This window comes from Balaenoptera acutorostrata, chromosome 4 (genome assembly GCF_949987535.1).
Source record: "Balaenoptera acutorostrata chromosome 4, mBalAcu1.1, whole genome shotgun sequence".
In the NCBI taxonomy this organism is placed as follows: Eukaryota; Metazoa; Chordata; class Mammalia; order Artiodactyla; family Balaenopteridae; genus Balaenoptera; species Balaenoptera acutorostrata.
This window is the reverse complement of record NC_080067.1, coordinates 80,549,263-80,575,546: the sequence shown is the minus strand read 5'-3', so window position 1 is coordinate 80,575,546 and position 26,284 is coordinate 80,549,263. Positions and strand designations below refer to the sequence as shown.

Below are 26,284 nucleotides of genomic sequence, written 5' to 3'. Positions count from 1 at the left end.
AGACAGCTGCAGTGGAGCAGATTTAGACTGTTCTGGGGGACAGAGATCGCTGCACCGTGGGGTCAGCCAGGGAAACAAGAGTCATAAATTCATAAGATGTTGCAGCGGGAAGGGCCTTTAGGGTTCTTTAGTCCAGCAGTTCCCAACCTGCTTGAGGAGCTCTGGGGATGGGGCAACTCTGGCTTTGTGAAGGATGTGACTTGTCCTGGGGTCACAGTTTGCTACTAGTAAAGCTGGGGCCAGAATTCAGGCCTCCCAACTCCCCGGCCAGTGCTGTTCCACTACATGAAGCTACTTCATGAACCATGAAAATAGTATGTTTTGTTTGCAGAAATGCCCACCTGTGTATATACCCATACAGATTCTCATGTCAGCAGGGCAGGGAAACCCTAGGACAAGTTCCCTAGTGGTGAGAGTTCTCTGACTGGAAACTGTTGGAGGATGTGTTATTCACCTTCTGTAATGGGCCTCGAATCAGACATTTTTAGTGATATTTGTCCTGGGTAAGATAATCTGGAGTTTCCTGCCTCTACACCTGGCTTTCCTGTAAATAAACGTTCTAGGGAAGGCACCAAATCATTCAGGATCTTAAAACCAAACGTCCAGCATGGGGCTTAGGCGTTGTCCCTTCTTACGAGTTGAGAACAGACCTGCCATTGTGTTGCTCCCTGGGGGCTGGAGCATCTTGTCTCAAACAATGACTTATGATCCACAGCCACCTTCTCCCAGGGACCAATAGTCACAGGCTCTCTTTCCCCAGACGGCTATACTACCTGGTACAGGACACTGAGCAGATAGGAGGCTTCTGTCTCCTGGAGCGCTCAAAGTCTATCTCTCTAGCTCCTAGTCTCATACCCAGATTTTTCTTTCCACTCACACAGTTTATCTCTGATGCTTTGATTGCAATGTTGTAAGTGACAGGCATGGGCTGAACCATGAGGCCTGCATCCCTGGATGGGCAGTTGGAGCAGCTTGCTCTCTGCAGCATTCCTGGAGATAGAGGATACCTTAAAATGTCCTTCAGGTCAATGGTTGAAAAGATCACTTGCTATTTTGTAGGTCCCCTCCATCTGCTATGTTAGGATAATTCCTGCCATTTATTATCATCTAAATCAAAAGTCTGAGTTTTCCCTTATCTGAATAACCACAGAGAAGGGAACCAATTCCTTTCTTTTTCTTCCTTTTCCAATCAAAACCCAATCCCACTGCTGTCCAGGAAGCCTAGAGCCAAGTTTACTACTGTCTGCCCATCCACATGCCTGCCACCTCTCCACTGTTAAATATTCCAGGCAATCCCTTTCGTCTTTGTTTGCTTCTTAATTTTCCCATTTAAAGTGTAAAAGTCGGGCTTCCCTGGTGGCGCAGCGGTTAGGAATCTGCCTGCCAATGCAGGGGACACGGGTTAGAGCCCTGGTCCTGGAAGGTCCCACATGCCGCGGAGCAACTAAGCCCATGTGCCACAACTACTGAACCTGTGCTCTGGAGCCCACGAGCCATAGCTACCGAGCCCGCGTGCCGCAACTACTGAAGCCCGCGCACCCTAGAGGCCGTGCTCCGCAACAGGAAAGGCCACCGCAATGAGAAGCCCGCACACCGCAGCGAAGAGTGGCCCACGCTCGCCGCAACTAGAGAACAGCCTGCGTGCGGCAATGAAGACTCAACGCAGTCAAAAATTTTATTTAAAAAGTGTAGAAGTCAATGGCTTTTAGTATATTCAGAGTTGTGCAACCGTCAGTTGTGCAACTTTGGAACAATTTCATCACCCCAGAAAGAAACCCCACACGCCTTAGCCATTACTCCCCAGTTCTCCCCCTGCCCATCCAGGCCTAGGCAACTGACAATCTACTTTCTGTCTCTATTTGATTTGCCTATTTTGGACATTCAAATAAATGGAACCATACATGTGTGGTCTTTTGTGACTGGCTTAATTCACATAGCATACTATTTTCAAGGTTCATGCATGTTACAGCGCGTTTCAGTATTTCATTCCTTTTTATGGCAAATAATATTCCATTGTATGGATATATCACGTTTTGTTTAGCTATCCATCAGTTGATGGATATTGGGGTTATTTTCACCTTTTGGCTGTTACGAACAATGCTGCTGTGAATACTTGTGTACATGGTTCTGTGTGAACACCCGTTTTCATTTCTCTTGGTAGAAGAGTGGAAATGCTGGGTCGGATGGCAATTCTGCTTAACGTTCTGAGGAACTGCCAGACTTTTTCGAAGTGACTACACCATTTTATGTTTCCACCAGCAGTGTCTGAGCGTTCTACTTTTCCCACATTCTCACCAACACTTGTTATTTTCTGGTTTTTGTTGGTTTGCTTTAGTAGCCATCTCAGTGGGTGTGAAGTGGTATCTGAGGTTAGTTTTGACAGCACTTCCCTGACGGATAATGACATTGAACATCTTTGCATATATTTATTGGGCATTTGTGTATCTTCTTTGGAGGAATGACTATTCAAGTTCTTTGCCCACTTTTAATTGGGTTGCCTTTGATAGGGACAGAGTAAAGGGACAAAATAGGTGATTAAATAGTTGATCCCACTAAGGGATAAGTAAAGAAAAAAGCATGGGAGACCCCTGTAAGTTAATGATCACTCAAGAAAGCAGGTTTACTTAACCACAAAACGAAGCTGGCTTGCTTAGCAACAGACGTGTGAGGCATGCCCCCAAACAGTAAAACAATGGTCAAATGAGACCCACATCCTGCCCAGTAAGGTCAGTAAGTTAATAATTCCTAGGACATGCTCCTTTGCATGCACTAAAAACAAACATACAGGGCAAAGATGACATTGTACTAAAACCTGAGATGATGTACCATTTTTAGCATATGTTACCACCCTTCTGCTTATTTAAATAGTGCCATGACAGTCCCGGCTTCACCATGTAGGGACAAGAAAACTCCCCCGCCTGATGTGGAGGAGGAGCTGATGATGGAAGCTTGACATCCACCCAACAGTGGTCTTCTCCCCCTCCCCATTCTTCCTTTGATTATAAAACTGTAGCCCACTAAGTTCTTAGTGTGGCGCCCTCTTGCCCGCCGGCTTGTAAACCTCACAAGCATCCTATTCTGATAAATCACTTCTTATCTATCACTTTGCTGAATTCTTTCTGCACCAAGACAGAAGAACCTACGCTCTACTAAGTCCCAAAATGCGTTCTGCGGTTTCACCTTTTTATTACTGAGTTGTAAGGATTCCTTATATATTTTAGATACAAGTCTTTTATTAGACATATGATTTGCAAATAGTTTCTCCCCTTCTGTGGGTTGTCTTTTTCACTTTCTTGATAGTGTTCTTTGAAGCAGAGAAGTTTTAATTTTGATGAAGTCCAATCTATCTTTCTTTTGTTGCTTGTGCTTTTGTGCTTTTTAGTAAAAATCCCATTTGCTGTCCTTTTCTTTCCCAGATGGTACTACCTATCATGAATTTCCCTTTTTCCTTCTTTTAAATGGTTCAGTCATTCATTACGATTTAATACTGTAAACCACCCCAGAAAATTCTTTAAAAGGGGTAAAAATGACCCTTGCTTAGCACAGGCAAAGAAGGAGAATTAAAATGTGGACTCTTGCCACTCACCTGCAACAGGTAACAATCAGTGCGATGCCCAGGATGAGTAGAAGCCCACCTCCCGCTGCCGCGATCACCACAGTGATAAGCTGATAGGCTAAACAGGTTTAAAAAGGAAAAAAGTGGACTGGTAAGAGGTAATGAATGAATAAAGGAATACCAAAAAATGGTCCCCTTCCCCGCCCCACGGCTACCCCATGCCTCAGCTGGTGACCACTTTTCATTTTCTGGGCCCCCAGCAAAGGCTGCTTGGGACTAGCTCTGCATTCTCTCAGTTGAAGGGGAGCAGAATGCACCATCCCCAAATATGCCTCTTTGGTATATTTATTATTTTGAGCTGATATTTTTGAGAAACTGCAGACACAGGAGAAACTCTGAAAACTGAGTATTAATTACCCTTTTGTAAGGGAAATTTACATTAGAAAGAGGCTTGTACCAGGAAGAGAGCTAATACCAGAGATAACTTTTTTCACCTGAGAGACTTATCTGCTTGGCACGCAACCTTTGTGTCCCAAACATTTCCTCTTCTCACTTTCCTGTAAATTGCATCTTCCCCTTTGAAGCCCTAGATCCCTGGCCCTTTCCTTAGCTCAGGAGGGTATATGAGCCTCAATCATCTGGCTGCCTTTTGAGTCTCATATCTTTGTGGGGCTCCCGTGTGTATGCGCATAACTAAAATTGTTTTTTCTCCTGTTACTCTGGCTTTTAATGGGAGTGGGGGGGTGTCAGCCAAGAATCTAGAAGGGTAGAGGGAAAATGATTATCCCTCCCCTATACTATTTTGAGCAGAGTTTCTCTTTCTCAGCCACTCCTAGAATGGGGGCTCCCAAATTCTACCTGCAGACCAGCCCGATGACATTGTTACCAATCCATGATCAGAAGAGAAAAATAAAAGAAACGCATACATTTTTCAAAAACTAAACTCGTTTGGGTTGTTTTTTCCCTAGTTTTAATACCTTCTAAAATTTGGTCCTTCCTACTTTTTTTCCTCACTTAATACAGATGCATTTTATCATGTGTAAATTATGCCTCCAGTAAAGCTGCTTTTGAAAAAGTAATTGGAAAAAAAGAGAATATTTTCTTGGCTACTTCCCACCCTTGGTGGTTAATTGTTTTTTAAATTTTTTGAATTGATGGTGATAGTAGATGTAAAATTTTTTTAATTTGGTTTTAGGTTCTTACTTGATAAAATAAAAAGAAGGCAACCCTAGGCTAGATTTCACAATTTTATAAGAAATGTTACCCAGAGTCTGGGAATCACTGCATAACCCATGCTAGAAACTGGGTAGTCTCAGCACATACACATTGAATTTAATTACCAGAAATTAGCAGTCACATAAGCAAGCACATATCATTATATAATAAACAATATTAAAATTTTAATTAATTGGTTTTATACCTATATATTTCTGGAAAACATATTTTCAATAAAATCTATTAAATATTCAGATTGTTTTTTGCTGTGGAAATATGATTATAATTGTGCTCTCAGGTTGTAAGGTCCAGGATGAAAAAAAAAAAAAGAGCCAATAACCAGGTTTCCTATAGTAAATTAGGATGGAACCATACTCTCTAGGTATTCAGGTAAAGTCAAAGGATAATGCACAGAGCTGACAATGAGCAGACTGTGAGAGAAGAGCAAATACAAGTCATGCGACCATTTACCTGTCCTTTCTTGAAATAAATGGCACAGAAACCTGATTACTATGAAAAACCATCAGTATTAAGATATCCAGGAAACAAAGCCAAACCAAGGAATGAGTTAATTCTCTCCCTCACCTCCTGACACATCTACTCAAGCTTCATTTTTTTTTTTATAAAGGTTTTACTCTTTTTTTTTTTTTTAATTTTATTTATTTATTTATTTATTTATGGCTGTGTTGGGTCTTCGTTTCTGTGCAAGGGCTTTCTCTAGTTGCGGCGAGCGGGGGCCACTCTTCATCGTGGTGCGCGGGCCTCTCACTATCGCGGCCTCTCTTGTTGCGGAGCACAGGCTCCAGACGCGCAGGCTCAGTAATTGTGGCTCACGGGCCTAGTTGCTCCGCTGCTCCGCGGCATGTGGGATCTTCCCAGACCAGGGCTCGAACCCGTGTCCTCTGCATTGGCAGGAGGATTCTCAACCACTGCGCCACCAAGGAAGCCCTCAAGCTTCATTTTTTAAAAAGTGAGGACAAAAGACAAATCTCTTGAATTTGTCGACTTCCCTTTATCTCCACCAACGCTACCCTAAGCCACCATCGACTGCTGACCAGACAACTGTAATCACCTCCTAACTCATGCTCCCATGCCCAGTCTTGCCCACTCACTGCAAAAACCGAATCTGACCGTGCCATTTCCCTGCCTCAAAAAACCTACAGTAGCTGCCTTTGTCCCTAACCAGAGACCAAAGTCTAGTTCTTGCTTATTCCTCCACACCAAGTTCATGTTTTGTCGCTTCCGGCAAAACAAACGAGCACTCATTTTAGAAGTGACCCTTGCAAGTTGCTGCAGCTGTGGCAGGTTTCCCTTTGAAACAAGCACCTGTGTTGTGTCTAAAAAGAGACAAAGGCAGTGTAGACCAGTGCTTTCCAAACTATCTGTGGTCAAGGACCAGTTCTTCTTGGCCTGTGCTTTTGGATATTATTTTTAAATGAAGAAAATAAAGTCTCATTTGTTTCTCTTGTCTTTCCCCCCAGGCACCAACTATCATGAATTTCCTTCTCTCCTTTTTTCAAGGCATCTACTTCAGACCGATACTTCCGTAAAATACAACAAAGCTATTTATTTTACAAAGGATCCCATGCTTGGGTGTCACAGCCATGTTGGCGTAAACGATTCTAAGTGCTTACTCTCCGTTTCTGTATCATCTTGTCGCTGTCCTGTCCCAGTTCACAGCTCCCACACTTTAAGGGGTGCCGTGTTATGAGGTGGTTTTATATGATTTCAGGTCCCCTTGTTTGTGACAAGAATGAAGTTGTTTTTAAGAATGAAGTTATTGGGGAACTCCCTGGCAGTCCAGTGGTTAGAACTTGGCACTTTCACTGCTGGGGCCAGGGTTCAATCGCTGGTTGGGGAACTAAGATCCCGCAAGCCACTGGGCACGGCCAAAAAAAAAAAAAAAAAAAAAATGAATGAAGTTATTGTTTTGATATAAAAGTGAAAATGTATTTCAGGATGTCAGCATCCACATCTGTGGCTGCCGACAGCACTTACTAGTGCGGCTGGGGGCTTAATAAGAACCTATGAAGAAGCAACATGAGCAAGGGGACATTTAGACTCTAAATACTCAGAGTTTGTGGGGACTCTTGTGAGTGTTCGGTCTGGACAAGACTATCCTTTGCTGATCTAAATAGCTCTCCGAAGACCCTGGGGCACCAGCTCCTCCCACGGTAAAGGGGGCTCTTCTACCAGTAGTGGTAGAAGCCGGGCAGCGCGGTGGCCTCACAAAGATCATCTTGCCTGTCAACACGAGTGTCCTGATTCCCTAGCAACATGCTCTGGAAACAAGGATTGTGGTTTTTGCACTGACAGTTGGAAATCTGCTGAACCGTCTCTCCTGAGAACCAACTTGTTGAAAGGTACACCTCAATTAAGTTTGGACTTTATTCCTTCCATCTCCCCTTTCCTGGAACAACAGTGTGATAAGTATGTCATTAGTTTGGACTGTTATTTCTTTATTGACTTATTAAGAGACATCCTGTATGTTACTGCCCTGTGAAATAGTTCCCACAGTCAACCTGTGTTTAAATAAAATGTTGGTAAAGATCACCTCTTGGTTTCTGAGCATAATTTGCCCCCTTGAAACAAAACACACTGATATAGACAAGTGCTTCTCAAACTTTTCCTGCACATCTGACTCACCCAGAGGACTTGTTAAAACTCAGATGCCTGGTCCCCACCCCAAGAGATTTGATTCAGCAGGTCTGGGCTAGGCCAAGAAGTTGTATCTCCAGTAAGCTTCTGGGGGATGGAGACACTGCCAACTGGAAGGCCAGACCTTGGCTGGCACTGGCTTAAATTATGTAGGAGAGAAAAGAATGCTGGACTGCAAGCCGAAGACCTCTGTGCACATGAGCACAGAGAAAGCGCCTGGGAGGGAACTCACAAAAATGTTCACAAACTTTAGCACTGCCTCAGGTAATAATGGACTGGTACTTTCTTCTTCATGTTTTTCTCTATTTCCCAAATTTTATTCATGTGTTTATATAAACACGCAGATACACACAACCTCCTCTAAAACTAGAAATTGTATGTGTATATATGTACATATATAATTTACTTTATACACATACATTTTTTAAAGAGTCGTTTGTTGTTCTTTGGCAGCCAGGTCACTGGAAACTTGTAATAAGCTTGTGGACAATATAACCCACAGATCTTTTTTCTCATACCTATGGTCAAGTCAGCTCATGAACTACAACTGATCTTTCACACTTGAGGACTGACTTTAGATTTATTATGAGGCCACATGATGATGTACAGTGCATGGGACTGTAAATCAACCCCTACTGTAACGTTCACTAGTCCTGTAGGTTCCCTGAATGTTTGTTTATTAAGGTGAGAACGAAGGCCATGTGTGCTGTCTTAGGTTCATCTGTCCTATCCTTCCTACTTTGAAGAGATCCTGCAGAATGATGAACCTGGAATTCTTCACTTACTTTGTCTTGGACATTTGCTGACATTTCACAGTCTTTCCCAAGCAATGGCTCTATCTTTACGTTATTCTTCCTGTGGTTTGATCATAGGTTGATGTTGCTGTCGTCGCTGTTGCCGTTTTTCATTAAACCAACCCATTCTGGGCCTTAGTCTATCCCGGAGGCTATATCTGTCCTTGCTTATATGCTTATTTGGATGGAATCTACAGGACTGTCTGCTTAGTCAACCCCCTTGTGGGAACTGTCCACCCCCCTCCACATGCAGGGTACAGTGGGGTGGTCATGCTTATACATGTAACACCATCCCCAGCCATAGGGGTTTGGTCTGGGAGTAAGCACAAGATCCAAACTGGATCAATTCGTTCCTTCCCAGGAATCTCATTCTGGGAGAGAGACAGAACCTTCTATTTCAAAATGACTAAGCCAGTGACACGCACTCGAAGCTCTTTGGTGAGCCTATTTTCCATTGTGAGGCAGAAAGCCTGTGCACAGACCCAGAGCACGAGTAGAGACAGGGATGAAGACGGATCCATGTTAACGTGTGCTCTGAAAAGAAGGCGCCAATCTCCTGTTGCTGTGACTCTCCACAACTCCCTGATTCTTGCCATTCCTGATGCTGGAATTCCATGACTTACGCCAGGAGCCTTCCAATAAACCATCTTTGTTGTTCAAGCCAGCTAGGTTTACTTACTCCAGAATAACCTTAGTCAACTGTGATACTGATTTATAAGAAATACGTTTCTGTTCCTGGTCCTTGTTCCAAGCACAGCTCCTAAAACCCTGGGAATTTCCTAAGCCTGGAGAGCAGAGGTGTCTTTTGTTATGTTAATGAGGTGACTTTTGGAAAGCCCTTAGGAAACCTTTGGATGGAGATTGGTTGCCAGGGAAACCAAACTCATGATTAGCTGGTTAGAACTGTTGGTCCTACCCCCCTAACCTCCTGGGAGGGGAGAGGGGCTGGAGACTGACTTCAGTCACCAATGGCCAATGATTTAATCAACCGAGCCTGTGTCATGAAGCTGCCATGAAAAGCCAGAAGGACGGGGTTCAGAGAGCTCCAGGTTGGTGAACGCTGGGAGATGAGGGGAAGGTGCTGCGCTGGGAGAGGGCATGGACATTCCGGGCCCTTCCCCCAACCTGGCCCTGAGTATCTCTTCCATCCGGATGTTCCTGAGTTCTATCCTTTCATAATAAACTGGTAATCTACTAAAATGTTTCCTGAGTTCTGCGAGCCAGTACAGCAAATTAATGGAACGCAGGGAGGGGGGTCACTGGAACCTCCATCTACAGCCCGTTGGTCAGAAGCACAGGTGACAACCTGGACGTGGGATTGGCGTCCGTTGGGGGAGTGGGGTGGGGAAGTCTTGTGGACCGAGCCCTTAAGCTGTGGGATCTACCTGGAGATAGTGTCAGAACTGAGATAACTGACTTAGTGATGTGGAAAAACACACATTGGAATTGGTGTCAGGATCGTACTAACCGGTAGGCTGTAGGCCTTCCTTTAAAACTCTTGAACTCATTACAGACCTTTCCAGGTGGCCACATTCATTTTATTTTAAAATTCATTTAGTTCTCTTCCCTTCCCCCTCACTGTGTTCATTAGTGATGTGTGGTTAGAATTCTGCCTTTTAAATCTTTCCACTCCTCTTGCATCATCTTTCCTTTAGAACCCTGTTCACAGCATTCTTTTTTTTGTTTGTTTTTTCCTCTGTACCTCTTGAAATTTGCCTTTCGCACATCTACAGGCTGTAGTGCGGCCATAACACTCAAGAGTAGGGACAGGGCAGCATTCCCCTCTCCCAAGGCTGCTTCCTTTCAGTTCCGGCACAAAGTGAGTTGTTTGCTTTTAGCTGCATGAGACTTCCAGCTGACTGCTGGATAATTAATGATCTCTTCGTCCTCCTAAGCAGTTTGTTACGAGTGACTCTTGCCAACACATAGCATTTCCACTGGTTTGAGTTCTAAGCCCAATGTAACAACAAGGTGAAGACCATTAAAGGACACTTTCTACACCTGCCACCAGACTGTGGGGTGGGAAGACATGGCAGGAGGACCTTTAAGGTGAATGTCTGCTTTCACTGGAAGAGGAGGAAGAGGTCCAGCCACGGGGAAAGAGACTCCACATCCCCACTGGAGAGACGCAGGACACCCGAATGGAAAGGATGACCTGCAGAGGACGTGGTGTGGATAAGAAGGAGGGATGGATAAAAATGTCTGCGGCCAGAAGAAGGTAATCTGGGAAAATTATGTGTGTTCTATCATCACAAAGTGACACTAACCACAAACAGAAGAACGGCTTAGAGGATGGGACTGTAAAGAAAGATGTAAAATTGATCATAAGAGGGGAGTGGTTATGTAAATTAGGACATATCCAGAGAGTAGAACTCCACAGAACTATCAAAAGTGGCCTTATAAAATTATGTAAATGAAAACCCTGCACAGTTGACTAGGTTTAAAGGCAGGTTACAAAACAGTTTATTCTGTGAGACCCGATTTCCATTAAAAAGACACACACATACATACCTCTGGTATACTGCTTCCTAAACTTTGATATGTATACAAATCTGCATATTAACCAAATCTAGGGGTCTGGTTAAAATTCAGATTCTGATTCAGTAGGTCTGGAGTGGAGAGGCCTGAAATGCTGCATCTCTAACAAGGTCCTAGGTGCTGTGGCTTTTGCTGGTCCTACTGACCAGCGTTAGTAGCAAGGATATACACCAGGGTATTGAGTGATGTGTTTAATGGGTGATAAGGCTTGGTTTTAGTTTTCTTCTTCCCTTGTATCTATTTTCTAATTAATTTGGGTTAAAGAAGGAAAATTAATGGGCATGTGTTGTTTTTACGTTATGAAAAGACAAAATTCACTTACTTTAAAAAGAGAAAAAAGGTGAAGCAAACCACAAGGTCATGAGAGATATAATAAAACTGTGAGGAGGAACCTCTATAAAATTCAAGCCAAGGAGGAAACACGCACACCTAAAAAAGGCTGGAGGGGCAAGGTGAAGTGAGGGGCATTGTGACAACAAGTCTGTAAGAATTCTGGGGCCATCGGACGAGTGGTATCAGAGGACAGGATTGTTGGAATCTGCGGCATAAAGAGGCATATTTTACATGGAAAGAAAATTAAAACGAGCAGTGATAAGACAGGTGCAGCCCTGCTCTGCCTGGTGTGGGCAGCCCTGCCAGGTGCACAGAGGGGTCCAGCTAGGCCCGCACCACCTCAGGGACTCAGGGACTTGAGAGGAGAGCTTGTCCTGCCGGCTCCAGTTTGAAGGATGTTCTCTATGAGGAGCGACGAGTGAAATCTGGGCACCACTAGAAAGCGAATAGGGACTTTTAGAAAGGCAGGTCAGAGGTTATGCCTGCCGCCAGAATGTATTAGAGCTGGCTGACTCCCAGGAATGTAGGCGTGAGGGAATCGCAGGGCCACGTGCGTGGCTGGACAGAGCTGGGCTCCCCGTCTCACGGGGCTTGGGCAGCAGAGTGTGTGTCCCCAGAAGCCTGCAGAGAGCAGTGTTTCTTTTCTATAAAAGATCCAGCCTGAGCCAGACCTCTAAGAAGGCACTTACTGTCTCTGGTGGTGACAGCAGAAGGGACAGGGGTGGGTGGTAGAGCTCTGCTATTTGGCACAAAACACTGAGTGACAAGCCACAGAACTCACACGGTGTTATTGCCATAGGTGGGGATGAAATCAGGTGCTCCGGATTCCTTAACCCACACCAGGGCTGATATGAGACTGCAGAGAAAGGGGCTGTTGGCAGGTGCTATTTATTATCAGTGACTATTAATTGCTTTGCAACACTGACACTAAGACTGATATCAAAGTCATAAAGTGGTATTCACACCCTCAGAGTTAACCAGAGTCACCCACAAAAGGTGGCCGGGAGCTAGCCCTGCAGGCTGGAGTCTGCCCTCTGCTGGACATCATCGTGATGACTCGGATAAAAGGGAGCAAAAAGAAGTCTCAGGAACAGAGAGAAATTCTGCTGCTTCCAAGACCCCGACCCACATAACGCGGAGACACAGGAACTCACAGAACAGTCAGTGGATGTAGTGGTATATCCTCTCCACATATACAGTAGTTAACGATCTCTGAAAAGCAAATCACTCACTGCCACTTAGAACAACGCCCGGCAGCTCACTCCCCTTTCCTTCAACCCTTTCTAGGGCTTTTCCCTGTATCCATTTTCACTCTTCCATTTCCTGAGAAATATGAAGCATTTTCTAGTAAAACCTATTTAGGGAGCTGTTTGACTACAAGCAGGTTAGAAGTACTGCCTCATCCTATGAGAGGCCTGTCAGGGCCAAGGGGCCCCGGGAGGACTGGCAGGTGGGCTCTCTCACCTCCTGCTCCCTACCCCGAGATGGTCACATCTCCACACGCGTCACCCTGTCTCACTCACGCTCTTATAAAACCAAGTACACCTGTGATATTGTGCCATAATAAGAAATATCTAGGGCTTCCCTGGTGGTGCAGTGGTTAAGAATCCGCCTGCCAATGCAGGGGATGTGGGTTCGAGCCCTGGTCCGGGAAGATCCCACATGCCGCAGAGCAACTAAGCCCGTGCACCACAACTACTGAGCCTGAGCTCTAGAGCCTGTGTGCCACAACTACTGAAGCCCGCGTGCCCTAGAGCCTGTGCTCCGCAACAAGAGAAGCCAGTGCGATGAGAAGCCCGCGCACCGCAACGTAGAGTGGCCCCCGCTCGCTGCAACTAGAGAAAGCCTGCGCGCAGCAATGAAGACCCAACACAGCCAAATAAATTAATTAATTTAAATAAATAAATAAAATCAATAATTAAAAAAAAAAAGAAATATCTATCTAGTCTTCACCCCCCACCCCATTTCTGGCATAAGAGCTTTTAAAACACTTGGAATTTCTGACTGATGGGGTGAGAGGAGCATCTCTTGTTAAATAAAGTCATGTCTACTTGTGGTCTAGTAAACTTAGAATATGGACTGTTGGCAGATTCTATGGAATGAGGGACAAAGCTGTCCTAAAATAGTGAGTGTTACTATTCCTGCTACATCCTGTATCCCAGAATTTCTTTCAACAATTTTGAGGGTGACTGTAATTTCTCAGGTCTCAGTATAAGAAAATGTCAGTGAAAGTGATCTGGAATGAATCCCAACCGCTTCTCTCAAGGAAGTGAATTAACTGTGAAACTCGCCACGGGCACAGTCACCGCCACTCAACCCTCTTGTACCCAGGAGCACTGACGTCAGCTAGCAGCAGGGGACCCCCCCAAGTCTGCGTCCAGCCCTGACCCCCGCCCCAACGATACTGGTCTAAACGGCCCCACGTTCTCCTCTGTCCTCTGTCCTCCTCACGGCAGCCCGACTTGATTTTCTTGATCAAACTGCTTTCTTGCTCTAAGACTCTTGCTAGTGCCACAGTGGCTACTGATTAAAACCGAAACTCTCAGACTCCATCGAAAGTCCCAACAGTTTGGTCCCCACATACTCTGCCAACCTAATCCCCCATTCTCCGCCTTCCTCTCTTTCTGTCCTCAGCCACACCCACTTACACACTGTCCCTGAAAACCACGGGCCCAAGCTGCCCCAAGACCTTTGTTTAGGTTGTTCCCTCTGCCTGGATTCCTTCTCCCTCCATACCTGCCAGTCAAAGTCTTCCCAAACCTCCAATTCCATCCCCTCCAAGAAACTACCCAGGAGGCTCTTCTATTCTCCTTGGGTGTGGTCCATCCCTCTCTGCCTCAAACCTCATGCCTAATGTACTGATTAACACTCCACAGTCAGGCTATTTAGGAAAGTGTTTATCTCCCCTACAAACCTCCCGCCCCTGGAGAGCGCTCTGCTTTCCTCCCAGCACAGGAGCTGGGAAGACAGCAGATGTGAACTGAGGACAAGAGGAGGGGACAGACACCCTGTGTGCCAACAGCCGTGCTAGCCCTGCCCACGCAGAACTCGGGACTTCTGCATACTTACGGTTTCCACAGTTGAGACCACCAAGGCCGAATGGGCAACTGCAAGTCAACAAAGAAAAAGAATAAGGATTAGTTTCAAATATCAAAAGAAATAACTGAGGCAATTTACCTAAGTAACTTCTAAATAAGGTTTGGAACAAATTCATCAGAATAAATGAACACAGAGCCTACCTCATGCAGGTTTCATTTTCAAGCCTATATCCATCTTCACAGGCTGAAAGAGAAAAGGAAAATCCAGGAACATGTCTATTGACTTCCCTTGGTCCAAACTGACAGTTAATAAAACCAGCCACCCTAAAGGCCACAACAGTATTCTAGATCCAGCAGGCTACAAACAGCTTTAGAATTACCTAAAACCTGGCCTAAATACTGTTGCCAGCTCAACTCAATTTTATCAAGAAAATTCTTAACCTCTTAGTGATTCTCAGTTTCCCAGCTATAAAAAAGAGGATAATAATAATATCTGTTTTATAGTTTCTTGGTTAAATTAACCAAGATTAAGTAAAATAAGGCATGCAAATGACTTAGCGCAGCACCTAGCACATAGTAACCGCTAACTGTTTGTAGCTGTAATTATTATCCAACATATGCAATTATTTTTGGAAGTTCTCCGTGGCCCCTGTGTAACATCCTTCCGTAAACACAAAGACAACTGCTTTACCTTCTTTAACGTAAGTCAAACCTTTAACCAGCTGTTGGCTCCATCAACCCCCTTCCATGAGGAAGTGAGAGCTGTGACACCTTCAGAGCCATGGTCCTGGTGGGGGCCTCAGTTTCCATAAGAGAACGCTCACCTTGTGGTCTGTGTAGTGGATTCTAGACATACCTAGATGAGCCCTGATCGGCACATCACGCAAGACCATAGCTTTGAACCCTCTGGCAGTGCGGCTCATGGACCACTGCTTCACTGAAGGCCTGTGGGCCAGCCATTCCCCTAGATCAGCAGTTCCTGAATTGATCTGATCACAGAACATTTTCAGCATTACAATAAGCTGACAGAACACCATGAGCTGTAATGCATGCTTGGATGAAAGTAGACAATAAAAAATCTCCTCTCGGACAAATTCACTGCTGCAAGGAATGACAGAAATTTGATTCATGATTAATGTATGCCATGCGCTGCATACAAGAATCACAGGTAAGAAAAGGTACATAGCGTAGAGCAGCGATCTCTGGACAGATAGCACACACGCTGATGGTGAGACGTGAGTGCCAGCAGCACACGTGGCTCAGAGGCTGCACGCCCTGCAGGCTGGGATGGGAGATCTCTCACAGACCTCCCGCATCCTCCTTTAAGGATCAGTGCATAATAATATTAACTACATAGATGTGCTTAACTTTTTTCTTCCTTCTATTTTTTAATGTTAGACACTAAATGTTTCTAGTATCTATTTCGTTGTCATAGACGATCGATATATCACTAGAGTTTTGTGGAATGGTTTGGAAAACACTGTTCTAAATGATCTAAATTCTCTCACAGCAGATCATGAGAGCTGTGAGCCAGCACTGCATTGTTTGGCCCCCTGGAATCACTGTTCCTGAGCTCTGCCCTCTTTATTAAGGGCAATCTATTACTAGCAGCAGCCCCAGGCAAGCCCCCAGGGTATTTATCACAGGCTGTCATGGACCACATTGCCACAATACCACTCAGTAACCTCAACCTCGTGATGTGGATGCTGCAGAGAAACTTCTCTTGGGCCCTGGGGCCTAGAAAAGTGCGGATGGGCCTAAAGAACTGTACTTTATTTGATGGTCGCCACTTCTTTCAAAATCATGTTGCTCTCTGCCTCAGTGTCCAGGAAGCTCAGAACTTGAGTGAGTGGCCTATCTTTAGGAAACATGCGGGAACTTAAGGTATATCTTTCTGCATATTCATTTTCCTTCTAGTCTCAACAAAGTAGTCATTTTATTTCTCCTTCAACCTGATTTACCTTTTAAATTAAATCTCATTTTGTTACCATGAATTTTCATTAGGCACTTCAAATCTTTTTTGCAACAAGGTAGAGCATAATCATATCCCACTTCAGGAAACAGTAATGAGGCCCCTCTCCCAAATCTTTGATACCTTTGAGTTCTCTGAGTTCTCTAAGCTGGCCTTACTCAGCTGGGGCCTTGTCTAAGGAACAAGCTGAGACCTCCTGTCTCCCTGGCGTGGAAAGCACCACGCCCTGGCAGTCCCTGTGCTATGGCCGGGTCGTGGGAGCAGGGGAAGCCGCCCCTGGGTAAGCCATGGCTCTGTCTGCAGGGCCGCTACACGGGGACTGCTGGCATCCCAGTGACTCTTCCCCACCCATCTCAGCACTGAGGCAGGCTGATGTCACACTAGTCTGTTCTATTCTGAACACTTCTTCCTGGAAATATTTTTACATCAGATCTACCCACCCAACCCTCATCTGCTGGGTGGGAGCTTTCCACCCTGTGGCTGTCATCCAGCCAGACGTAAGGTCCATCTCTTGTCCTGCCTGTGAGCTGATGGGCTGGGCTGTTTTCACTTAGCTTCAGAAGTGGCCCGGCTCCCTGGTGTAATGATATTTCCTTATTTCAGATGGGTTCATTCAGTCATTCATCAAAGACTGAGTGCTACCGTGGGCCTGGTGCTGCTCTAGGGGCTCTTGGAGGGAAACCTTGTCATAAGGCACTCCAGTGCGCCTTGGGATCCAGCTCCTCATCTCCATGCCCTAGAGGGACCCTGACCCGCAGAACACTGAAGATGAAATGAATGTGGCAACAGCCAGCATATACACCCAAAGTGGGCTTCCCCTATTGATATGGAACACAAGCAAATTTGAGCCTTCTGGTCTTTTAAATAAAAGACCAGAAGTACATGGTGGAGACCTGCCAATCTTGTCCTATCATATATGCTGCCCTATCATCCAATTGTTCATTCAACAGACATTTATGGAATCCCATAATGTGCAAGCATATTCTAGAGACAGGCACCCAAGGTATCTGCAGTCTAGTCAGAGAAAGAGACCTGCAAACAGGTGGCTGGAATTCATCAGGATATCTGCATGATGGAAGGAAGCTAAGACATCTACGGGAAGGACACCTACTTTAATTTTACATGATGCTTTGAAAGTCTGGTGAAGACATTTTATGTGAGACACTGAGAAGCTGTGTGTGTGCATACAATAAAGAACAATATACAGTTGCTAATGTACAACTGCTAACTGCAGAGATTTAGAAAACACACACCCACATGCCGTTATCCTCGAGTTACACCAGGGACTGACCCCGGATTTGAGGTGTCCGAGAGGGTACTTCTTTTAACTATCCCCGTGCTCCAGCACCAATGGCCAGAAGATGTCACTGTAACCCCTCAGAACCCAGCTGACCGGGCTGTGGCCCAGGGAGCTCCGGGATCCATTCATGGAGCTCTGATGGCCATGGGTGAAAATCTAACCAACAGGATACCGCAGAAAGCAGGCTGCACAGGGCCTCAGCCACAAGCCCAAAAGCTAACCACGGTTTTCTTATGCCGATTCTCCGGTCATTACTTGATAGACATAAGGTTTCCGGTGCCTGTGTCACTGCATCTGGTAAATCTTTGACAGCTGCTATTGCTAATGCTAGTCTGTAAGCGACACAATTATAGAACTACTGACTTGGAAAGAGAGGGAAATGACTCATGCCAGCCAGAAGCAAAGGTGGCAGGGCTGCTCTTGAGGCCGCCTGAAATTGCAGAGGCACTGCGTACAGAAAGGACTGCTACTCTACCCCGCGTAGCCACACAGCCTCCAGCACACATGGACGTCAGCAGAGGTTACCTTCACACATGAAGTGGGCTCAGTGTCCCAGTTTCTAAGACGGGCCAGGAGCACTTTGCATGAAACCAGATAAGAGGGAACTAAGAAGCATCACCTCGGTATCAAAGCGGCAGACTGACAGGGCACTGAGAAGCGCTGTGAGCTTCAGAATCAGGCCTGTTGCCCCACAGAGTTGGTCCCCCTCTTTAAACCCCACCCAGGGCCTGTGTGCAGAGCTGAGGAGGTGCACTTTCAAAGCACCTAAGTCAGAGGGTCTGAAGCTCAGGATGAGAGCACTGCCCTGAAATGTATTTTTATCCTCTCCTCTAATGGGAAGTCCTGACAGAAATAAGTGGCATGTCATCTTTCCCCAGGATGCCATTTTAACTCAGATTCCAGTACATCTGTCACCAGCAGGCATTGACTGAGCAGGAAAACTGGGCCATACACGTTCTCATGTGATGCGAGGCCTAAGGCTACGTGATGCCTTTATGTTGCTAGTTTTCCTGTGATCATGAATTGCAGCAGGGTTTCGTAAGTCAGGGTACCCAGTGCTCTGGACTTGAATTCATTTTATTTTAAAGCAGTATTCTTGCACTGCACTCACTGACCAGCCTTCGTCTCAAACTGGATGAAGTTAATCCTCACCTAAGAGATTAGCAGAACTAGGTTTCTGCCTTGAAACCTTTAAAACCAGAACTCATTGGTTCAACAACCACCTGGGTAAAATACAAGAGCAAAGGCTGATGGCTTACAAAGTACCTCCATAACCACTGCCCTCTTTAATTCTTAGAATATCCAATGAAGTATCACTGCACCCATTTCACAGAAGAGGAAACTCAAGCTCAGCGAAGCAAAGTGACTTGCCCGAGATGATACAGGACGGGCAGGCAGAGTGGGGCTCTGACTCAGCCCCACTGGCAGCTGGGCTGCCGGCTACCACTAAAAGGTACAGCCCTGCTTCCGTGCTGGTTATTTTCATTTTAAAAGATTAGCAAACAATATAATAAAGCGTTGGGAATTAAAACAGTAATTTTTCTAATTTCCTCTAATTAGGAGAAAAAAAAAAAAAGGCCTGGCCACCCCAGGCATTCCATTCTCTTTTCTTTTCCTTTGAATCTGGTTGGCCAGACCAGTGTGCACCAGTCAGAGATAATGCTATTATTCCAGGGAGATAACGTATTCAACTCTGCTGGGAGCCAAATAACTAGGACCGGTTACCCCCAGATTAGAACAGTCACCCCTAGAGCAGAGAGAGTGCCCCGGGCAGAGAAAAGCACCTTCCCCGCCCCCTGGGCCACAGAGCCCCAGACCTGCCGGTACCTCGGCAGGAGTGGTCCATCTTGTTGAACTGGAAGTAGCCAGACTTGCACTGGCACAGCGCGACCCCGTCCAGATCGGTGCAGATGGAGGTCTCTTTGTCGCATTCTGGAGTCTTCCGCTTGCACAAGCTGCCCGCTAGAATGGAAAAACAAGACAGTGAAACAGAACAAAACCTCTTCCACCTCGAGCATTAAGATGCGTGAACTTTCTATTTCAAGAGGCTCGGAGAACAGTTTCCAAAAGAGCCTGCGTGGTGCGCCGCCCCTCCCGGAGGGCACTTCGCACCGCCTTCTGCCGCTCCTCCCCCGAGTCGGCCCCCCCGGGTCTGTTAGTAAAAGTTCACAGGGCAGAAAACAAACCCAGAAGAAACGGGGTGCCGTCGCCACCTCCAGCGTCCCCTGCAAACACAACCCTCAACAGGTGGGATCCTCTGCACCTTCACGCTCTAGGGCTGCAGGGGAGAATCTGCACAAACCCAGAAAACGTGACCCGCCCTCTTAGGAGGAAGGCCTGTCACGGCTGAGGTGTGTCCCGGCTCTGTGTCCATCTGGCCTCAAGGGACGCAGCGCCTGCTGTGGCGGGTAGCCTGCTGCCGGGCGGACTGTCTCCGAGGAGAGGTGTGGAAGGTAAGCCGGGCTCTATGTGTTCTGTCACTGCCTGCCTGCACACTATACTGACGCCCGCCTGGGGCTTGCTTGGCTCTGGGTCGTCAGCACCTGGCCATGTGGGCCATGCTCATTTCATGGATGACAAAGAACTCTTTCATTATTATCAGAAAGCATTCATTGTTGGGCATGTGGCCCTGTCTGAGGTTGTACACAGTGAACCCTCTCTCGGGTTGTATACAGCAGGCCCGCTCTGAGTTTGTATGCAGTGGGCTCTCTTTGAGGTTATGTACAGCAGACCCTCTCTGAAGTTGTAAACAGTGAACCCTCTCTCAGGTTGTATACAGCAGGCCCTCTCTGAGATTGTATACAGTGGACACAACGAGGGTGCTTTTTACCATCTAAGGTAGGTCTAACAAAAAAACATACGTAATTGGGGTATACAGACAATAGAACAAAAATATGAAATCACTTGGATGGTGGACAGTAGCTTATTTACACTATGTACAGGGTGAGACTGATCTACGCCGCTGTTTTTGGCGGGCGTGAGCAAGGTCAGCGTGAGGAGAGAGCCGAGGAAGGGCCACGTGTACACTGGGCAGTGAGGTGTGGGCTCCCTTCTCCCACCTTAAGGAAAACACCAACCAGTTCAGAAACCAGGTGCCAGCTCTTAACACAGCAAAGCTATACCCCCACCCCACCCCAGGCAGGTTCTGGTGACAGGGACCCCGGCATCTGCCTCCTTGTCTGAGTCTCGAGAGCTCGGGGCCAGTGGGTGGCTTGGTCACAGGAGGTTAGTTTAGGACACAACTTCAGCTCTCAGAGCTGAATTTCCTGCCTTTATCAGTGGAGGCTGGCATGCTAAATCAGAACCTATTGGTGTGTGTGATACAATTTCCTTTGTTTATTGTGAAAGGTTTGTATTTAAGGGAGAAAAATGAAAAATGGAAAATCTCACCAGGCAAACACGGTGAAGCTGGCACAGAGGGGCACTAAACGGCCACAATCTCTCATCTAAAGCCGTAATATAAAGAAATATCTCCAGCACAGAAGGCCGTCCAGACTGGTACTAGTTGGTGCAGCCGCCAGCCTGAGTTGCCTGGCCTGATTAGATATTTTCTGGAAGCCAATGTCATGTTTTCCCTCCACCCTGCCCACGAATCCCGCCTGCTGGCAAATACTGCTCGCCCTGCTGAAGCAACTCTTCCCCGCACAGAAGCAGATTCACTTGAAGGCAGGGAGAGCTGGCCCCGCCTTTGCGATGGAGGGGTTGCTATCCTCAAAATTCTTAAAGAACATTCTGTCATCAGTCCATCCAATGGAACCACGTATAATGATGCCGTGTTCATTTTAAGCCTGGCGATGTGATTTTTCTGCATCTACAATTCCCATGGTCCTTCCTGGGCATAACATCCGCCAAACAGACAATGAGAATTTATGTGAATCTAAGGCTGGGACGCTCCCTGGGGGATTTCCAAGGACTCTAAACCTCTGGAGAGATGAGAGCTACAGTTCTCTGAAAGGCGAGGAAGTAGATGTTTTGTGAATTGAAGGGGAAAAACCTGCCCTTGCAAGGGCAGCGTCCAGAGTGGCCCGGCGCCTCCCACGTGTTGGGAACACGCAGATGTCAGAAGCTGACAGCTCCCCCTGGTCCACCCTGCCTCTCTAGCACTCAGAGGGGTGAGTGAGAGACCAAGCAGTGTGTTGGCAAAACCTGGAGAAGCCCTGGGAGGGAAAACAGAGAGGTGAGGCTGTTTTCAGCCAAGACGCGTGGCCGTCTTTGTCCTCAGGGGCTTGGAAAGCAGAGGCAAAGAATGGGCACCAGAACACGTGGGGACAGGAGGTCTGTGGGAAATCTCTGTACCTGCTTCTTAATTTTGCTGGGAACCTAACACTGCTCTAGAAAAAAGTCTTTAAAAAAAAAAAAAAAAAAAGGGACCTTGGCAAGGAAGACAGGAGCTTTCCCGTAAGCTACATCTGAGCAGTTGGAAGAATGGGGGTCAGAGAGTGGGCAGGGCTGCCACGGGCATGGCCCTTAAAATCCAAATATCTTGCCACTTGATTTGCAAAACATGAAATACGTTTACTAAGGACAAAAAAGTAACCTAATATAATGCTGACCACGTAGCATGTATTCCACACGTGTTTAGTGAACTGCAAGGTCCCCTTCCTACTTTCTGGGGAGGAAAAATTGGAACCTTTAAATCACTGGCAAGAGAAAGAAACTAAAATCAAAGCAGAGTACAGTGTGATGGGGCAGGAATTTTTTAACCATTTCCCCATTGAAGCTGAATGATAGCAACTTGAACTCCAGAATGCTTAGCTCCCTTTTTTTTTTCTTCAAGTGAATAGCCCTTAAATGGGCAAAGCTCTAGCATTTATCCCTGAGCAAAAGGTTAACTGCCAGCTCTGTAATGCACGGTCCACAAGGAGGGCTCTCCAGACCTGCTCTTACAAAGCTCTGGCTCATCGGGAACGTCCTGGATCTCCAGCAGGCAGAGCACCAAACCTGCCACCTACAACTTAGTCTAGCATCTGGGCACCAGATGGGGAGGTTCCCTCCGACTCTGCATCCCTCACCAGTCCTATGTGTAGTAAAATGAGCCAACCAGAGCCAGCTCTGACCACTTATGAGACACAGCAGGGGCAAGGCCCCCTGCATGAGGAAGCACTTTTGATTCCAGCAGAGTTTTCCCATCCCAGAGGCGAAACCTCCCCTCCAAGACCCGAATTTGCCTTCCAAACTTGTTTCTAATCCCTTACTTCAGCTGCTTCACATCAGATGCACTGTAGAAGCTTTCAACAAAAACAGATAAAGAACAAGAAAAGAGAAATCACAGACTGTGAGCAGTTTGGCCTCTAATCTTCTAGTCTTGTTTCTGTGCATTTAGAATTTGCAAACAAATACACAGAAAGACGGGTGATTCTGCACATGCTTTTTTTTTTAACCAAATGGTATGTCATGATCAAGGTTTGGAGCCATTGACAAGCATGTACATTCTGTGTGTGAATTTCTATCTCCCCAGATAGAGTAGGAACGTTTCAAGGGAAAGAAGAGTGGTTTTTGCTCCATTACATCAGCTCCTACATCCCTTCCAATACTAATGCTGTAGAGAAGAAATAGAAACAGTATGCCAAGGACTGGGGGCCTTCAAGGCTGTGTGTACAGGACTCCGTGTGTGTGTGTGTGTGTGTGTGCGCGCGCGCGTGCCCACGTATGTATGTGTGTGTGTCCGTTCATGTGTACACAAAGATGCACACACACAAAGGCCTTGTGCTAAACGCCCATTTCAAAGACAGGCTGGTTCTGTGACAAGTTTCTTGGACCTGAGCCCTGAATGCCTTACACTTCTACCCTCGGTCTGTGCCTAACTGAATGGGTGGGGTTCTCCCAGAGGGCCTCTTACCTCTAAAGATCCGCCTCTGAGACCCCAAGAGCTGGCAGACCTCAGCAGAGGCCCTGCAGGAGTTGACACATTTCTGCATCCCATCGGCCAGGTCGAACAGCGTCACGTTGGAGGCCAGGGAAAAGGTGGTTTGCAGTGATATCACCACCACGCTGGGCTCCCTACAGGCAAAATATGTAGGTTTTAATTGTCCTAAGATGACATGTGGGCCCCAGGGCTTCTGGAAAATGAGTGTCCTCCCCATTCTCCAGTGAGGGCCTGGGAGAGCATGAAGTTCCAGTGACCTTGGCCCTGGATCACCCTATGGCCCAATCAAAACAAGGCCCAGTTTTGTTGCCATCACCCATGTTAGAACATCCTTCCCTTTCTATAGACTGGTTCACAAACTAATATAATCCTGTTACTTACCTAGAAGCATGAGCTGTGGATCGGGTATAACCAGGTAATGTTGAAAAACACACATTTAACTGAAAGGAAGAACAGGTTTATCGTTAACTGTGAGTCAGACAAAAGCCTTGAACCTAGAACGAATTTCCTATTTTCAGGATCAAATAGGCGTTTTCCAGCCATCAAGTTGTCAGCAGGCGGCCTTACGCAGGAGTGGTGTCTTTTTTGTTCCTTTCTTAAATGCCTTTCTGCTCTTATTCTGTTGTTCCATGAGTACAAAGGGAGAGAGGCAGATAGTAAATCAGTGGGGAAAATCTTGGCAGGAAATGATGTTCGGAACAGCACCCTTGGATGCAAAACATCTTCAAAGGAGCAGATCTCTTCTAAGACCCAGGGTTTCAAAAACCTCAGAGGCAACTGTTTATTTGGACTTTGCATAGTGAACAAGCCTCACTGAAAAGGCTGGGTTCCTTTCAGCTACCCCAGGTCTGGCAGGCCTGACACAGACCCCTCATAATCTACAATGAGTTGACCTAACTCACAGATAGGTCCTCTTCAATAAGGCTCTCCATAGGAAATTACATTACATGGGTCAAGAGCCCTTTTGTTGAGAGCAAATTAAGAGCGACTCTCCCTGTGTTTGCCTTGTGCCCTCGGAAAGAGCAGAAAATCCCTGTGGGGCATGAAGTACATGCCTGCTTCTCCACTCCCCCCCACAGTAGGGGCTGGGGATTCCTTTTATGCAGCAGAGGGTCTCAATACCTTGACCAATGCAACCCACCTGTCTTCAAAGCCTGTGTGTCAGACACATCTCACCCTTCACAAGGTGGATTCAAACACGGGATGCTATCAAACCCTTTTTTGGCTTTGTATGACATTGCTTTATATTCACAAGGTAATGATTTATTATTATTATTACTTAAACTTTTTTTCCCACGAAGAAACAGAAATAGCACATTTCAGAACAGAACGGCACCTTGGGAAAGGCTACTTGAGTCATAGCCTAAATCTTCTCTAGTCATAACCAAATCTTCACTATATCCTGGGGGTGGGGATGTCACATCACTAATAAATTATATGTTGATACCGGGTAAAAATCAGCAAATCTGATAAGTCACTGAGCACCATGTAATGGGAAGGACTGTACCTCTGCACGAGTTTCTGAGCCCCTGTACTATCTTAGAAGGAAATACTGACCTACAACCGAACTAAGAGGCAGCTGCGGTGCAGTGCCAAGAACACCAGGAACAGGGTTAGTAGACGTAAAACCCTGTCATATAGTAAGGAATTTGACCTTATGCAAAGAGAGGTCTGGCCCTTGACTACTGGGAGGTAATTTCTAAGCCTTTGGAATGTCCTGCCTTTGTTTACCTGGAGACCCTGGGCTGCTCCAGATAATCTAACAGTGTGATTTATGGTGGGGTTTGGGGTTACAAGGTAACCCAAAGGGTTACCTGTCCAGAGGGGCTGGAGACTGAGGTCAGCCATATGGGCAGCTGATTCTCTGTGTTTTGGCTCTAGACACCAAGGCTCGGGTGAATCTCCCTGGTTGGTGATACTCTATGAATATTGTACACATCATTGCTGAGAGGAGTTAACCCTGTCCATGACCCCATGGGGAGAGGACGGCTGGGAGCCCTGAATTTGAATCCCTCCTGGACTCTGCCCCATGCATCTCTTCCCTTAGCTGACTGTAACCTGGATCTTTTCACTGCAATAAACCGTAACCACAAGTAGAACAGCTTTCAGTGAGATCTGTGAGTCCTTCTAGTGCATTATCAAAACTGAGGGTTTCTTGGGGACCCCCAAACTCGCAATTGGTGTCAGAAGTGAGAGTGGTCTCTAACTTTGCACCTGCTCTGTGTAAACTCAGGCAATGTCACTCACTTCCAGAGCCTGCCAGTTTTCCCTCTGTAAAAGTGTTGGCAATACCTCTTATAAGAGTGACGCATCTGGTAAAGTGCCTGTCAAAGAGTAGATGCTCAGTAGATACAGAAATGGAATTGGAATCTACATGTTACACAGATAAAACCCATGGTCCCATAAAATCCTATAGGTGTTGGCTAATATACTCTTACCCATAAAGAACAAGTAAAATTAAAATCAGAAAGCAATCTCTAAAACTTATTTTGATGGCAAATTTCAATTTTCTGAGCACCAAATCTTAGACTATGGTAGCAGCTGAGAGGCAAAATTTACTATCTGAGCTTCATTTCTATCTCTTCTTCTTTCCTCTCCATTTTTCTTTCTTGCCTTTTTCCTGGCAAAAAGCAGGCAAGGAGGGAAAGAAGAAGAATCAAAGGCCCCTAGATAATCTACTCAGTGAATTCTCAACCCTGGATAATAGGATTAACTGTTCCACCTTTGGCATTCCCTTGAGAAAAAAGCATCATTCTCTCCAGGTTCCAAAACACAGACAGAAAAATCACACAGCATGTCAACAGCAGATGGGACCGTAGGATTTTCTGGGTCTTTCCGCTTCACCAACAGCTCTTATTGGTGCATGTCACCTAAATGTCTGTAACTATGAGTCTGAACATGGAAAAGAAATGCCAAGGCACCGATAAAGGCTGCATGGGAAGACACATTAGAAGAAATGCTCCTACCGGCATCACTGGTTCTCAACACCTCCCTTCTATTTCTGAGAGGCCTTT

The 26,284-nt window shown here is 46.1% G+C and overlaps 1 protein-coding gene across 4 annotated transcripts in view; it reads right to left on the bottom strand.

Moving 5' to 3' along the window:
* HEG1 (heart development protein with EGF like domains 1) overlaps nt 1-26,284 on the bottom strand; it is an 83,271-nt gene that overhangs the window by 8,121 nt on the left and 48,866 nt on the right. For all 4 annotated transcript variants that reach the window (XM_057545339.1, XM_057545337.1, XM_057545338.1 and 1 more), the window contains 6 exons: nt 23,652-23,710; nt 23,244-23,404; nt 19,232-19,366; nt 14,334-14,376; nt 14,164-14,201; nt 3,587-3,674 (listed from right to left, as the gene is read on the bottom strand). In XM_057545339.1, coding sequence (XP_057401322.1) covers nt 3,587-3,674; nt 14,164-14,201; nt 14,334-14,376; nt 19,232-19,366; nt 23,244-23,404; nt 23,652-23,710 — 524 coding nt within the window. The remainder of the gene's footprint in view (nt 1-3,586; nt 3,675-14,163; nt 14,202-14,333; nt 14,377-19,231; nt 19,367-23,243; nt 23,405-23,651; nt 23,711-26,284) is intronic.